Source organism: Periplaneta americana, chromosome 2, assembly GCF_040183065.1.
Source record: "Periplaneta americana isolate PAMFEO1 chromosome 2, P.americana_PAMFEO1_priV1, whole genome shotgun sequence".
Lineage (NCBI taxonomy): Eukaryota > Metazoa > Arthropoda > Insecta > Blattodea > Blattidae > Periplaneta > Periplaneta americana.
This window is the reverse complement of record NC_091118.1, coordinates 25,596,746-25,609,593: the sequence shown is the minus strand read 5'-3', so window position 1 is coordinate 25,609,593 and position 12,848 is coordinate 25,596,746. Positions and strand designations below refer to the sequence as shown.

The 12,848-nt window shown below is 32.2% G+C and overlaps 1 protein-coding gene across 1 annotated transcript; it reads left to right on the top strand.

Moving 5' to 3' along the window:
* Window positions 1-81: 81 nt before the first annotated feature.
* LOC138690996 (zinc finger protein 454-like) lies at window positions 82-11,885 on the top strand. Its single transcript, XM_069812624.1, has 5 exons — window positions 82-196; window positions 5,198-5,289; window positions 5,410-5,544; window positions 6,768-6,847; window positions 10,437-11,885. The coding sequence occupies exons 2-5, from the start codon at window positions 5,203-5,205 to the stop codon at window positions 11,425-11,427; spliced, it is 1,293 nt and encodes a 430-aa protein (XP_069668725.1). The 5' UTR covers window positions 82-196; window positions 5,198-5,202; the 3' UTR covers window positions 11,428-11,885.
* Window positions 11,886-12,848: the final 963 nt, after the last annotated feature.

The following is a 12,848-nucleotide window of genomic DNA, read 5'->3' as shown; positions in this document are numbered from 1 at the left end:
ATTCAACCATTTTCACTTCCAAAATCACCTTAATTACTTCAGCGCTAGTTTCACCCGGCACTATTTGAATGGTTAAAAGATCGTTTTGTTACAGACTCACTGCAATAGGATCTCATTACACATTGAAAAGATGAAGAGGAACTAACCTAAAATAAATTCGTTTTTGGATTTGTAATGAGTGAACTATAAACTTGAGGTATTTTCGTCTGTTTATATAAATGTTTCTATTATATTTTCTCGATTGATAATGTACATATTGCATACAAGTTGTGTGACTATGACATATTCTGTATCTCACGGTTTTCTATTCGTAGTGAGGTAGTATAGCTTACATGAGAATTGTTAAAAGGTTTCTAAATTAGAAGTCTTGGAAATATATTCAGTACACGCATGTAAATTATTATAAAATCTCTATCTACTTCAAATGTCTTTCAGTGGATAAAGCATTTTTCTCAGTAATAGGTTTTTAGTAAATTATTTCGTTTCATAGTTAGGGTGGCCATGTGAACAAATATTATTATTATTATTTATTTATTTATTTAAATCAATATTTATTTATCTATGTATGTCCATAACAGGACAAAGCCCCAATTACAATAGACAGGACAGACAAAAAAACATATTGCATACAACACGGAAAAAGAGGTAAAACAGATACAAGTGTAATTACAAATTAAAAATGGAAAAGGGAAGGAAAAAAAAAACAAATAGATATCACCTAAATAAAAAAGACAGATACAGATATAAATGAAAAACACCAAATAAAAACAAATCAAAAAGAGCCAAGTACAGACATCACAGCCAAAAATGCAAAATGTAGGCGTAGTTATAATTGGCAAATACAACACCATGTTAATAAATTCAATATACAGCACTACACAGCAGGCCCAATAGGCTCAATTAATTTATTCAAAAAACTCACCAACACAGAACATGTGTTTCAAGTAATGCTTTACATAACTTTTTCTTGTACATATTGTACGATAACGAAAAATCTAAATCCTGTTTATTTGATAGATGATTGTAAGTTCGAAGCATTAATAAAAGTGGAGACATTTTATGAGATAGTGTTTTTGTTGTCTGTAAATAAAAGAGACATCGCTTTCTCAAATTTGATTTATCAGTATTGAAACTAATTAGCTGTAGAAGATCAGGGTTGTCTATTAAGCCATTTATGGTTTTGAACAAATACAGTTGTTGTGCTCTTATCCTGCGACTACTGAGAGATGGTACATTAAATTCAACCAGCATGGATTCATAAGATTGGAATATGTTGTAACATGAATGTTTTTTCATATATAGGAGTTTAAGGATTTTATTCTGTACTCTCTCTAGAATGACACAGTATTATTATTATTATTATTATTATTATTATTATTATTATTATTATTATTATTATTTTAATCTGCTTTTTATTCAATATTTCATCTACTTCTTCTTCTTCTTCTTCTTCTTCTTCTTCTTCTTCTTCTTCTATAAATGAAATTATTTTAAAATGGAACCAAATCTACACATCAGGAATCAAAATAACCAGTGCTCTAACATTAAATACCTTACTCTATGCCAATGATCAAGTCATAATTTCCAATTCAGAGGATAATTTACAAAGAGGATTGTATACATTAAATAAAATATTAAAAGATTTTGGGATGGAAATTTCAGCACAAAAATCAAAAGTAATGGCATTTTTAGGACAAGACCCAGTCAGAAGTAAGATAATACACAATAACCAATGCCTCGAACAAGTGCAAAATTTCAATTATCTGGGTTGTGAAATATCTTATCAAAATGAAAAAGATGTGAACAAGAAAATTACCAAATTTACACAAATTCTAGGAATAATAAACAATGCATTAAAATTAGTACAAAAATCTACAAGAATAAAAATATATAATACACTAGCATTACCCACCCTTTTATACGGAAGTGAGATTTGGTCATTAAAGAAAAAAGACATGAACAGAATCAAAGCAACGGAAATGAAATTTTTGAGGAGGACAGCAGGATATACTCTTTTAGACCGAAAAAGGAATGAAGAAATTTTAGAACAATTAGAAGTAGAGTCAGTAGAAGAAAAAATCAGCAGATACAAATTCAATTGGCTAGATCATGTAAGAAGAATGGAAAATTCAAGAATCCCAAAAATTATGATGCAATATAAACCTAGAGGACATCGTCGACCAGGAAGACCTTTTAGAAGACTGCTAGATGGGGCCGAAACAGGTCTACAGAGGCCTAATTCGTGAAGGATGATGATGATGATGATGATGATGATTATTATTATTATTATTATTATTATTATTATTATTATTATTATTATTATCATCTTGCAACAATTTCTGTAATATCCATAGAACCTTACAATTTACCACTCCCATAAAAACTAAAATCTCACCATAGGGAATGGTACTGTCCACATTGGAAAATATTGCTTTAGATGGTCTTTTACACGTACAATTTTAATGAATTATTATACAAATTGTGAAAAATATAGTGGGACTGCGTTGGTGTTAATGCAGCTTATGTGGGTACCTCTTTGTTACTTGTTAGCTTAAACAACAAGTTTAAGCCCCCTCAACACGACAAGGTGAGTACCCACGAGAGAGTACACCCCAACTCTGGCTACTAGCAACAAGCATCTCTAATGAACACCGATCAAAATACCCCTCATTTCTCGTAGAAAACAACAACTGAATAGACTACAGTGGGCTATAGTGGACTTCATGTTGTCAGCAAACAGCTGGATACATTAAGAAGATTGATTGATTATACAAATTGTGATGTGGGAATAACTCACTCAATGCTGTCTTCAAATAGAGTAGTAAATGGTATATCATTAGCTAGGGCACCATTTGACATTAACAAGTGGATGATCTATACTTTTACTAATTTTGGGATGGAGTATTCAGCATTTGAACGATTTTCAGAAGTGCTAAGTATGAAAACCATATCACTGTCTTTCTACAATGACCATTTAAAAATTATTACTGGAATGAACACTGCAGTTGCCCAAAATTCATGACATAAAATGAGAGAAGTATAAACGGCATACAGAGGTCAAAAATGAAGCATGGGTATGACAGCAAGCCAGTGATCATTGTTGTAATATTCACCAGCAACATAGGCAGCTGGCGTGTTGCCTGCTGATCCGGAGCTGCGTTGGAGAGTGGGTTCGATTCCTGTTTCGACTGGTTACCTGGCTGTTTTTTCTCGAGGTTTTCCCCAACTGTTTGGCGAATATCAGGTAAACCATGTCAAAACCTCGGTGTCATCTTGCCAAATACCATCTCACTATCGCTAATTCCAATGATTCTAAATAAGCTATTCTCTTTCCAGCTAAAGATTGAAGTAAATGTAAATAAATGCACGTGGCATAATGGTTCCTGATTGGCTATTGGACGCACAACACCTCCAAACTCATGCTTGTCATCTTCTTCCTCATATTAAAGTAGTTCCTTCTAAAATAATAAAATGTATAATATACATGGAATACGAGTGAATTAAACATGCTTATAAGAACACTTTCTTACGATTTAATCAACATGTTTATATTAGTAGTTTCAGACATTGCGTGTTAAATCATTGTAACGTGTATTATGGCAACATGCATGCGTAATAGGCATTAAATCCCTCCCAAGGTGACTTGCAGCTTCACAGAGCACATCAGCATGGCTGGTATAACGCAGTGCGAGATTCAATGTTGTCAACCTCAAATAAATTTCTGTAGAATTAAAGAAATTCTCCACTCTTCAAAGAATAACATTTAATCACGAATCTACAGAAAATGAAAATCCACTATTCCCAGTAGAGAAATAATAAATATTAACCCTATCAGATGGTGGCTGTCTGTGTGCTCACTTGCTGAAAATAATGCGCCCTGGTGGCTGCTTTGGTAGCTAGCTTGCGATTGCGGAGTAATACATTTCGGTTTTGTTTACGTCTACTTCAATCTTTAGTTGGAAATAGTTTAGTAGTCGATACAGGATCGTTAAATAACAAACTAAAAGTACACATTGCTGTAACTGTCACAGAGTGAGAAAAATATGACAACATATTGTCACATGGTTGTGCCTTCTAGACTTTAATTATACTTTGTAGTGCCCTAGATCAGGGGTCGTCAGCACGCTGGGGCTAGTCTCTCTTACCCGCAGAAGACGCAGTGCACTAGCTGCTAGCGGGTATGCTCTCTATCTCTCCCTGTTGCACGACAGTGCACATGGGACAGCACCGCATTTCAGTGAGTGCTGACAACCACGGCCCTAGATCATATATATATATATATATATATATATATATATATATATATATATATACACAGATTGCTCGGCCTTATAGATTTTTGACGGTAACAACTTTTGTCAGGTTTACTATGCTGCCATCTAGTTACTACATATCGTCTGAATGCAAGAACTAGGTAACTTGATTTTTCATATTTTGTGACATCGCCTATTTACTTATTTATTGCACTAAGGAATATGTCTCGTTTTCTTTTACCTATTTGTTATATTGAAAAATATAGATGTCGCTGGTATTGTTCGATCAGTTACCTAGATCCTGGATTACATTTTGTGCGATTTTTGTTATGCTATAAAAGAGGTAACTAAAAAACGCAAATTTCCAGTTACCTAGTTCTTGCATTCACGTGACGATATGGAGTCACGTCATAACTCCCATTTGAATTGCATTAGCGACTGTACTGCCATCTCGTGTTCGTTTACTGTAGACGGGTGATGATCCTGGCGGTTGTTCTCTTCAAAGTGCTGCTGATTTTAACATAAGGATGAGCAATCTGTTACATATATGATCTAGGGTAGTGCTTAGCAACCTATACAGACATTATGGTAGATACTTTTATTGTTTGTTTAGTTGTGATACAGCACTGTGGAAATTATCCTGCTTATTTTTCTGCAATCTGTGTCAGCTTCTATGCAGGTGAAGCGCTGTTTAATGGTTTCGTCCAGAAACAAGTTAAAATAAATCATATGGTTTCGTCCTGATAAAATAGAACCTGTATGTAGTTCCGAAACTTGAAGTTCCAGGACATTGTGGAATACTCAAACGTCTATGTGTAAAATAATTCAATTCGTAATCGTTTGATCAGACTTAGAAGACACCATTTCTTTTGAGTGTGAGTTAACTGTCCCATAAATAAACTTTTCTTTGCTGAAAGTTTAACTAATGTGAGATTTTCTTTCAGTTGTCATGGACGTGTTTAAAGCAGAACTAGATGGCGACCCACTAGATACAGATGATGATAAAAATGCAGAAGAAGAGAAATCTCTGGTGATGGTAAGAGAGTGAATATTTAATGTTTGTATATCGCCTTCATGATGAAGTAATTAATTTTTTTCAGTACATATATCTATTTGACAAAGTTTAATCTTTTCGTTTGTCTCATTTTATGCACAGGAAGGAAATTTCTTGGAAGTGGATGTAAACGAGATCAAAGCAAAGCCATACGATTTGAACCATGATCAAGTATCAAACATGTGTGAAGAAAATGAAGATCCCCTTTCATTTTCAGTTTTAAAAGTTGAAGTTAAGGTGAGCTGTGATGATTTTTTCATGTGACTTCTCTAGTACGTTCTTGAACATTTACTAGCACAGGTGAATGCTAGATCTTTAATTTTATTTGTAAGTTAGTCTTTCAGTTTTTCTAGTTAAAAGATTCCTGTGGCACTTTGCTGAGTTATGTATAATTTTAATTTAACTTATTTATTTATTTGTTTGCTTATTTACTTACTTACTTATTTATTTACTTACTTATTTACTTATTTATGTATTTATTTACTTATTTATCTATCTATCTATCTGTCTGTCTGTCTACCTATTTATAAGTACACAGGCATTACTGCCCATAAAACACATTTTTTATTTTACAGTAAAAATAAGAAAATAGTTAATAATGTAAAACAAATTTATATTTGCAGCTGAGTATTATATACAATGAGTAAACTGAATAATCTGAATATAATGAGAGAGGGAGTGAAAAAGCTTCTTAATTAACCAAATTTGCATAAAAGTGTTTCTTAAATATATCATATTATGAATAATGAATTATTCAAATCAACTTTACAGGGAGTTATACCTGAAAGCTTGATTTGTATATCATATTATGTTCCTGAAAATAAATGAGTATCACTGGGATTATTTAACTTATTATAAAGGGACAACTTTCTGATTAGGGGTAAATTTTTGACTGGCTGTCTTTGATCTAGAAATATGAAAAAGTTTTTTTTTTACGTGATTTAACGAATGGGGCATAAATGGTAATTAATTTCAATATATCTGAAGAATCGATTTTGTTTGTGAGTAGAATCAGCATATTCGTCGTCGTTCCTGCGATAACTCCTATGTGCAAAATATAAAATTTTTTAGTAGGAAGAAAAAATACATTTATTCTTTCTATGGCAGTGGTACATAGCAGATAGTGAATTCTTACCTTTTTGAAAGAAAGAAATATAATTACATACAGGAGGTTATATTATTTGCTGTGTCACTATTTAAGTTATTTAATAGAGCAAAAATCTGAAAATCGATAAATATGTCACATAGGAGTCATTGTAGGAACGATGAAGAATGCACAATGCATTGTATCTTGAACTTAATAAAATTAGGTGGTAGAATCAATAGGATAAATAGGTTTGAAATACGACATCCATCCATCTATTTATTTATCTGTTATATACATTGTTACTAACTTGTGAAATATCTCTGCGTTTTTCTTTTGTTGTATTGATTTCGTGTATGACATTTTTTTTCTTCAGGAGGAATCTTGGAATGAAGATGCAGTGAAGGCGGAGATATTGCCGGAGGTGAAGAAAGAGCATGATGACTGGCTTGGCAGGTGAGAAAAGTACTGTGTGGGTGTTACTATTTTCTTTTTTTTTTTTAATATAATTTAGAATTTAAAGTTATAATATGTTATCAAAATATTATTCTGTCTCTCTTGAGGGAACAGTTCGAAATTCATAATTATGAAGTACAGTAAAAAAGAGCGATGTACCGATAAGGCGGTTTTTATACGATTTTGAACATTGCATAAGTGATGCCCTACTAAAAATATTCGAATTTTGATGAATTTTATCTTTTTTTTTTTATTTTCGCGCTAAAAAATGTAGTCTTAGAAAAAAGTTTTGTCGCACAGACACTTCATAAGTCCCAGAAAGGAGGACGTGTGGCCTGGTTCACAAGAGGAGGACTAGTTGAGGTAATAAAATTAGTTTTGTTTCGTTGTATGTCTGGTCATGCGCACTGCCTCTTTTTTGGAACTTATAAAGTACCTGTGTGACAAAAACTTATTTTCTAAGACTATACTGTTTCATGAGCAGTATTTTCATGAAAACTTTATGGCATAATGTCAGTATAGTAAATCTACAAATGAATTTTTATGTGTATGTATGTATGTATGTATGTATGTATTTATTCACACTGCAATGGGTATATACCCAGTGGCAGTGGTAACTAATTACACTCAATAATGACAATAATAAACTTATTAATTAAAAATACAGTTAATAATAATACCAATAATTAATACAAATAATTAATACTAACAATAATATAATAATAATAATAATAATAATAATAATAATAGGGAATATCCTAAATTAAATGAAGTACGATCACTTAAAATAACATTTAAAATAAATCTAATTTGTATCTTAAATCTAAGTTCGAACTAAAACCCACGAGTATGATATGTTCATATCTGCACAAGTACCTTTCCACATTACACTCATTTCGCTGTCAACTCACTCACTGCACTGGAACTACGACACATTTCACTGATTCTATCCTGATTTCACTAACACTTCAAAAACATTTCACTGTTCAAATACTCTGCACTGCCGCTATAAACTATAAAGCTTCCCTGACAGGAACACGTTTCACTGACACAACACACTTCACTAACACAACATAATTTGGTAGAAGTTGTGTTAATACACGAGTTATGTGTAACCAAAATTTTTAATTTAATTGTCTCAAGAAAGAAATTTTCTATGTTTTCAGCAACAAGTCTTCATTTTATTTCTCAGAGGTTAAAGCTAGAGTAATGAAACTTGGCATACTTATGCATTAATATCTCTGTTGTGATATGGAGCATTTGATTGGTTGTATTCGGCATAGTTTAAAATGTTAGGAATTATTGTTGATTCGAAGTTGACATGGAAAAGTCATATTGATAATATCTTTACTAAAGCTTCAAGAATGTTATTTCTCCTTAAGAGATTAAAAACTGTTGTACCTGAAAACTATATTCGTGATGCTTATTTTGCTTACTTTCAAAGTACTCTTACCTATGAAATATTGCTATGGGGCAACATAATAGGGTCCTATTGCTTCAAAAACGGGCATAAGAATTATATCAAATGCAACTTTTAATGAATACTGTAAACCATTACTTGTGAAAACCAAATCATGACTGTAATAAATTTATATATTGTAGAGTTAATTTTGTGTGTTAAGGACAATCTTCCAACTTTAACATTAAGGAAATATGATATTCATTTCTGTGACACAAGACAAGGAAATGATTTTAATGTCGTACTTTGTAGACTTGCTAAATCACAAAAAAAATATCAAATATCATTGAAGGTTGCAAATAAATTTCCATTACATATTTTTAATTTACTCAGAGCTGCTGTTCAAATTTACACCCCTAGTTGGTTAATTTTAAGTCCTTTTTATAACCTTGACGAATTTTTTTATTGTACAATTTCTTTATAATTTTTCCTAATCTTGTCTATACATATTGTTTTTAGACATGTAATTTAAACTATTATAAGTAAAGCAGTATTACTTTTTTTTATAATTTTTGAACATTGAGAAATTATTTTAATTATATTTTTGTTACATATGAACTTACTAGAGTATGGCATTACTAATGCTCCATTGCACAATATGCAGTATTATTTTTAAGAAAGAACTAGATTAAAAAAAAATACTAACTTTTTTTTTTACAAATACGATTTTCACTAAGAAAATTACTTAAAAAAAAAAGAAAATAAAACAAGTTCCTTTTTAAGTGTTCATGAGAAAAGATTGAAAATTAAAATGTGTGATTATGATATTGATATGCATATTCAGTAAAAATTTCAACACTCTAGTTAAAAAATTGTGAATTTAAGGCCCGATTGTATAAACCATTTAATCTTAGATCAGAGGTTAAATTGATCCTTGTTTCAGCTGAACTTGGAATTTTGTGTTGTATAAAGTCTAATCTGAGATTAATTTGTCTCAAACTAAAGTCAACTTTGACTGAAGAAATTTCTCCGATTAAGTTAGATGATCCAAGTGCAGTTATTTCTTTTCTGTTTGAAATATACGAGTGAAAGATTGTGCAAATAAAATATCCATTATTATTAATATTAATAGATATGTTAGGTACATTTATATATATTTCTTTAAATTTCTTGCCTTAATACACAAACATTCTTATATTTTATAAGGCTCTATCGTGTTCAGCAGTATCAAATAACATAACCTATAATTATATTATGTATATAACAAACATTAATTATTAATGGATATGATAGGTACATTCATAAATTTTTAATTAACTGTATTACTAAACGAAAATTGTCGTTTTATAAAGCTTTATTATGTTTAGCAGTATCAAACACCAGAACATGATGACAACTTGGAGAACAGTCAACCTTCTTCTTATTGTCCGCCATTATTTACAGTGAAAAAAAAAAAACAGTGTCTCCAACAGAGTGTAATACGGAAAGTCGCGAAAAAGTAGTTGTAAAGTCGCTAGATTTCTCATTATCAACAAAGAAAGATTAAATTTTGTCACTATGGGGTGCTAAAAGGTCACTAAATCCCTATTTAAGCAATATAAAAGTTAAAAGAAATTGTTGTTGAAAAAGAGTTAAAATCGCTAGATTGGCAACACTGAACAAACCAGTATAACATGGTCCGCGCATCACGTATTTCACCTGTTTATGCGATGTTGCCAAATCCTTTTCACGTGAACTTAGATTGCATTTGAACCAAGTAATTTGATCGCAGAAAAGTTTTATACAATAGAAGAAGTGTCTGAACTCGGTTTACTTTTCGATCTTCGATCAAAGTTGATCTTTAGTCACGGAGTTTTATACAATTGGGCCTTGAAATTTATGTAGTGCATCGCCTTAAGCAAAAGAATGGAATAGTTAGTGTTTGCGGAATCGTAACTTATTGTTAAAGTATATTTGAGAAACACAAATATTGTTATTACGAGTATTTATAACACTGGCTGACGATTGGAAATACTTAGAATACTTATGTGAACTCACTACTCTATCTACATTCGCATGATGGTATGGTGATAATGTGATATACCTTTTACCATTTCAATAAACGAACTTACTGTGAATAAATCATAATGTGAAGTTTGCTTGAATTCTGATATTCTTCAGTTATTTGACCACAGGTCTGTGAATTTTCAGGCCCATGCAGCAGCATTGTGAGGAGAATTTGACATGCCAAGAGATTGTTGACTCTCGTGAGAATTCTGTACAGTTGTCTGGCATGATAATGCACACACAATCTCACACAGATGAAACACATCAAGGTTTTGGATTCGGAAATAACCCTTCAAGACAGAAGGACTTGAGCAGTGATTTCTCTACTAAAGATGTCACTACATCACAAGTTTTGATGGAATGTGAAGAGAAACGTTTAAAATGTGACTTTTGTGACAAAACTTTCACACAACTTGAACATCTTCAACTCCACTCAGCAACCCACAGAGGAGACAAACCTTTCAAATGCGAATTTTGTGAGAAGACTTTTAGACAAAGACAACATCTTCAAAATCACAAATCAACTCACACGCGAGACAGGCCTTTCAAATGTAACGTTTGTGAGAAGAGTTTTGCAAGAGTTGATCATTTTCGAAATCACAAGTCAACACACAATGGCGATAAACATTTCAAATGCAAAGATTGTGACAAGAGTTTTGCACAGCATCATCAACTTAAACGACACGCATCATCTCACACAGACGATAAGCCTTTCAAATGCCAACTTTGCGATAAGAGATTTAAAATACTTGATGTTCTTCGACAACACGCATCAACACATACTGACGATATGCCGTTCAAGTGTAGTATTTGTCAAAAGTGTTTTAGGCACCGTCGAAGTCTTGGACAACATGTGTCAATTCACACAGGCAAAAAGACTCTCAAATGCAAGATTTGTGATAAAGGTTTCGGGCGGAGTGATCATCTTCGAAGACATGCATTAATACACAGAGTCAGGAAGTTTTATAAATGTGAAATTTGTAGGAAGACTCTAAAGGGGTCTGGGTACCTGAAACTTCATATGCTAATACATTCTGGTGAGAGTTCCTTTCAGTGTAATATCTGTGGGAAGAAATTTGCAACAAATAACTACCTTACTCGTCATATGAGAGTCCATAATAAAGAATTAGAGTGATATTTATTTAAAGATTTTATTCTTCGAAAAGTGTTTACACTATTATAATATTCGGGTGATGTTATAAATCATTAGGAAGACAAGTGAAAGAACTTATTTCCATTTTATCAGTGGTCTGTTGGCCTGACAGTCACCAAATGAATTGTAAAATTTCCAGATAACCATAATCGTTTAAATATTACAAAGTTATCTCGAGTATACTGGATGAAAATAGTGTATTTATACTGTATTGCACAATTTAGTAAATGCATAATTTTTATGATTGAGTGTTCTTAGCTCGATTGTCTCGAAAATATGGTTTGTTTACACAGCAATCCAAAGACTGGTTGGAACCTCATAAGTAGACTGCGGTACTTAAAACAATTGCATGTTTTTATTGATTTGGCATATTGAAAAAGTGAAAGTGGATCTTTGCCCATCGTGATTTTGTGTTCTAATAAAGCCAACTTTATTTTGCATCAATGTATATTTCGAAGATTTTTCCCTTTTAAATGCATAAATATTTTTATTTTGCATATTTAATGCATATATAATTGGAAAATACGTTTATAGGTTATGTAAAGACACATTGTACTGTACAAATATTTTGTTCCATGTTGAAATTTAGTAATTTTCATACAGATTTAAAAAAAAAGTTTTTAAATACATACAATGTTTATTTTTAGTACTGATACGGTAATGTACATTAATCAGTTCATGACTATTGTAATACAGTAATACATAATACCGTAAAAAATACAAAAAGCTTTCGTAACCTTATGACAGTTTTAAATGGCGGCCATGTTAGTCATGTGACTTGAAGAGGAGTGTAGCCAACATCGCAAATATGAAGACGAAGTAACACTCGATGATTTGAATATAAGAATATTTCGCTTGCGTTTCGCAGAATTCATTCTGCAGTTGCAATGCTTAGTAATAAGAGCCATGATAATATCTATCACTCGAATGAAATTTTTGTGTGCTATAGGAACAGAGAATTTCACACTTTCCTATTTAGATTCATACAACACCACTTCGAAACGGTAAAGTTCAGGTGGTAAATTTAAAGATATCGTCTCTGGGCATTGTTTGCAAAGTCCAAGTGACAGCTTACCGATGCTACCCGATATACTCCAGGGACATAACGGGGTTTTTTTGTCTATGTTTTCATGCTGAACAATGTAAAGAGTAAACACGATATGCGGCACGTGCGACCTATGAAAACCACTCACATCTTCGTCCAACTCTTTCCTTCCACATGAATGACTATTTTTTTTGGCCTACCCAAAAGTGCCGTTTTGGTATTGCCGGTTATTTGAGTGCCGGATACGAGGGATTTTACTGTATTAACATCTTCCCTTGTTTTGCCTGTTTACTATCTCATGTCCACGCCTGTGGAGTAACGGTTAGCACGTCTAGCCGCGAAACCAGGTGGCCCGGGT

Bases quoted from the DNA above. Each gene is read 5' to 3' on its own strand.
- LOC138690996 (XM_069812624.1), top strand. From the start codon at position 5,203: ATGGACGTGTTTAAAGCAGAACTAGATGGCGACCCACTAGATACAGAT. The intron at 5,290-5,409 runs GTAAGAGAGTGA...TTTTATGCACAG, and splicing joins AAGAGAAATCTCTGGTGATG to GAAGGAAATTTCTTGGAAGT. The intron at 5,545-6,767 runs GTGAGCTGTGAT...TTTTTTCTTCAG, and splicing joins TTTTAAAAGTTGAAGTTAAG to GAGGAATCTTGGAATGAAGA.